Source organism: Theobroma cacao, chromosome 5 (assembly GCF_000208745.1).
Source record: "Theobroma cacao cultivar B97-61/B2 chromosome 5, Criollo_cocoa_genome_V2, whole genome shotgun sequence".
In the NCBI taxonomy this organism is placed as follows: Eukaryota; Viridiplantae; Streptophyta; class Magnoliopsida; order Malvales; family Malvaceae; genus Theobroma; species Theobroma cacao.
In genome coordinates, this window is record NC_030854.1 from 10,036,391 (window position 1) to 10,040,924 (window position 4,534).

The following is a 4,534-nucleotide window of genomic DNA, read 5'->3' on the forward strand; positions in this document are numbered from 1 at the left end:
TTATTATTTTTATAGTAAATATTCTTGGTTTAAGGTTTGAGAGATACAAATTACGTTAAAATTGTTTACAAAGTAAAACTACATCTTTGGTCTTTCTATTTTATGATAAACTATATGATTTTTTTACCTTTATTTTTATACATTTATGTTAAGATTTTAGGAAGGCTAATATCAAATTTATGGTGCATCTTACTTATTTACCTTAAAATGTAATCATGTTATACCTATTCTTACATTAATCCATTGCATTCAAAATCATTATAATTTATTTTAAGTTGATTATAATGCTTTTTACTCATTTTAGTATTTTTATCCTTATTTTCACATGTTTGCTATAAAATTTAAAAAATGTTATCGTTTTAACATTAATATTTTATTTAATGTGTAAAATTATTTTTTTTAACAATTTTGAAGTAGCTAGTTTGACGGATAAAATTTATTTTAAAATATATTTTTTAAAAAAAAATTAGATATTTCTATTTTATGATAAATGATATGACTCTTTATTTTATTTTTACACATTTATGTTAAGATTTTAAAAAGATTAATTTGAATTTTACGATATATCTTACTTATTTATAATAAACTAAAATTAGATTATGCTTATTATTACATTGCATTACATTTAAAATCATTATAATTTATTTTAAGTTGATTGCGATACTTTTTACTTATATTTTGTATTTTTATCTTGACGTTTTTAGGATTTATTGAGATAGTATAATATACTTCTATCAGGGAAAATGTTACGATCCACATCAACTTGCAAAGTATTATCCGTTTTGACTTTGTTGAAACGCTACAAAAGCTAAATATAGTGTACAGGGCCAACCCTTGGGTAAAGCCACCCAAGCAAGGGCTTTAGGCCCCTAATTTGAAGAGGCCTTATAATTTTATAATATAATTTATTATATTAAAAATATATAAAAATTAAAAAATATAAAAAAAATAATTGATAAAATTATTTGTTTTTTCACTTTCTTAATTATGCGTTTAGTAAATCTTAATTTTTTATCACCTTCTAATTTATATAATACTATATTATTTTCAATCAACTAACAGTTATATGTATTTAATCATCTCCAACAACTATTTTTTTCTCACTTATTTCTCCTATTTCTAATCAACATATTTAATGATTTCTAATAACTATTTTTTCTCCCATATATAAAACCAATTAATTCTTTTTCAATGTATAATATCCACTTTTGAATTCTTTTTTTCTCATTTTCACTTTCTTGCTTCTTCCTTTAACTTCAATTTTCCTCCAAAGAATACACAAGAAATCCGTTATGTTATTATTTTCATAAAGCCATGAACCTCATTTGTGGTTTTCAATAAACATTCAACAATTAGGTACTATTGTTCTAATTTTTACAGACTTTTTTATTTTAATTTTTAATTTATATTATATTATTATATTATCTTTATTTTATGTGATAGTTAATTTATTTGAATTAAAAATTTGATTGTTGATTTTGTATTAATCATTTAAAAAATATAAAAATTTTCCATCTCAAAAAGCTAGAAAAATCAAAATTTAATAATTTTTTTAATTTCAATAAAAGAAGGCCTTTTTGAATATTTCGCTCTAAGCTTTTAAATTTATTAAGCCACCCGTGATAGTGTAAACCTTTAAATGTCTAGTCTCACTTTGGTACACAATTAATATGAGATTCATGATTTCTCTCTAGGACCATGACCTCCTTCTTGATGTAAGATTTTTGACTCCCCGTTAAAACTGTAACACAAAACTACAAGCATACTGAGTATTTGAAAAGAATGTTAGATTTAGTTGATTCAAAAAGTGATACTATAAGTATTGCTAGACCATTGAGTAAGATCTGATGCCAATTGATTCCATTTCAATAGGTTCTATTTTCGCTTGGCTCAACCATTGCACATTGGTCAAAAGTTCTATTTTAGTAAAATAAAAATGGAAATTCTTTTAGCACATGTTAATGAATGCTAGTTTTTAGTAATGAATGCTAATATGTTTCATGTTAATTTTTGCAATTTTCACATCCATATTTGTATTTGATCAATCCTAAATTAACATAATCATTGCAATTGCATTAGTCTTGGATATCACGTCATCTGATTCAATGTCGCATCAATATATTCAAATGCCATGTTAGCATAGACAATGAAAACATTTTAACATTTTTAATAATTGGACTGATATTATTAATTTTTTAAAAAATAAAAATTTAATTTTTATAAATTATTGTATAAAAATTAAATCCATCACTTTGATAAAGTTTTTTTTGTTCAATCTACCACTTTAATAAAGTTCAGAAACCAATTAAATAAAATGTTAATGAAAGAGTGAAGGTGGGTGTGGGAGATCGAAGAAAACCGTTGGGTGCTTGGGAGAAGGTGGACATGGAAGATCGTGCACTATCATGGAAGAAAACATATTCAGAAGAAATAAATAAGAAGAGTAGGGAGAATCCTCCTCCTAGTGGATTCTGCTCTTTCTAATTTAAAATGAATTTTAATTAAAAGATAATCCTATCACTTATATTTGTTTGTTAAACAGTAAAAATAAAGTAATAGTTAGTATTTAACCTGATAAATTTAATGGTTATATAATGATAACTTTATATTTGACCAGAAAGAAAAAAAAGTTAGATGTCAAGCAATGATCCATTACTAAAAATTGATATAGAATGCAAATAGAGAAGGATCAACCACTCACATGCCAGCCAAATCCAGAGAGTGGAACAACTTGGATATGATTACAGGTTAGCTGCTACCAGCCATTCCAGTTGGAGCAGCAGCTCGGCTCCTTAATGTTTTATGTTATGACATTCAAAATTCATAAAAACAAAAACAAATAATTAGATGGGTATCATCAATTGAAAGCCAGGGGCAATGATTCCATGATAAATATATATATATATATATATATGGTCGTGGTAGGTGTGAACTGCCAACAACTTTCCATTTCAAAATATCCTGGCTGTAAAAGTTGAAATCGGAATTGACAGTTTTAAGATTTTAACTCCAAAATAGAGGTAACCAAGAAAGTAAACAGAGGAATGAATTGAATTGTAATATTCCTGTGGGCAGATGGCATTGGCTTTAGCTGACTTCATCTCTAAAGTAAAATAGCAGTAAGCAACGACTTTTTGCACGCTGAGAGAGAAGAAAGAAAAAGATTTTAGATATAAGTTTAGTTGAAAACAGAGACGTTAACTCCAAGCAAACAAGCGTGAGCAAGAAGGATACACATCTTACAACCAGAACCGTTGACTTCCAAAAACTTGCGGACAAATACCCCATAATCTAAACATAATGAATTCACATGTACTGCCACAGTGGCCTCTCTCTTTCTTTACTCAAAGAACAAATACATCTTCCTTAATTAAAACTCCACCAATTCCTCTCTCTCGCTCTCTCATGTTACCGTTGACCTTTATAACATTGAACCACCTCCCCCCCCCCCCCAAAAAAACCGTTTCTTTGGCCACAACCATGGCTGACAAGACCACTTTTTTGATCTCCAATTCCTTGTTCTCCTTTCATTATTCCAGGAAATGAACAGCACAACAGATTCTGGGGGATTTCTTGGCTCCAACAACATTGGTGGATTTGGATATGGCATAGGAGTTTCTGTTGGGATCCTCCTGCTTATCACAACCATCACACTGGTTTCTTACTTCTGCACCAGGACTCCACCACCCCAAGCGCCACCAAGGGCTAGACAAGAGCCTACACTTGATCCTGAGAGCCTTGTCGTCGATCTAGGCCTGGATGAGGAAACCATAAAGAGCTATCCGAAGCTGCTATACTCCGAGGCCAAGCTCCACAACAAAGATTCTACATCTTCGTGCTGCTCCATATGTTTGGCAGATTACAAGAGTAGCGATACGCTAAGGCTGCTGCCTGATTGCAACCATCTCTTCCATCTAAAGTGTGTTGACCCCTGGTTGAGGCTGCACCCGACATGTCCGGTCTGCAGGACATCTCCAATCCCAACGCCCTTGTCCACGCCACTTGCTGAGGTGGTTCCCTTGTCAAGCAGGCCTGGTGGTTGATGGGAAGAATGACTGTTTGGACTTTTGCTCAAATCTAATCATTCAGTCACTGAAAAATTGTTACAAGAGAGCAAGAGCTCTTTCCATAGTAAAAAAATTCTTTTTGTTTTCCTCTTTCTGTGTGATCTTTGGATTGTAATTCTGAACGTTCTCTTATTGATACCATTGCAAGATAGCTCTAGGAATTTATGCATAAATGCAATCGTATTTCAGGTAAAGGAACAGAAATACAGATACAAGCAAACGACATGGAAATGCAGCATTGACTAACATTTAGCGGCCAAAACCATGAATCAGAATGATAGAGATGAAAGAAATATTAATCTCACAAGGCTCTGAGAGGAAGAAACCTTAGTGGATGGTCTTTCCTAAATTGCCATGGAGAATCCTTAGTGAATATAGTCTGTGCTCTCTTTTAAGATCAACAAGTTCTATGACACTGAGCGTTTACCATATATCCAATGGCCCCAGGATAATAAGGCAGCATAGCA

General features: G+C 30.9%; 1 protein-coding gene across 1 annotated transcript; it reads left to right on the plus strand.

The window, feature by feature from the left end:
* On the plus strand, positions 3,202-4,199 carry LOC18598436 (RING-H2 finger protein ATL70). Its single transcript, XM_007027954.2, has one exon. It carries the CDS (start codon positions 3,543-3,545, stop codon positions 4,041-4,043), a length of 501 nt encoding a protein of 166 aa, XP_007028016.2. The 5' UTR covers positions 3,202-3,542; the 3' UTR covers positions 4,044-4,199.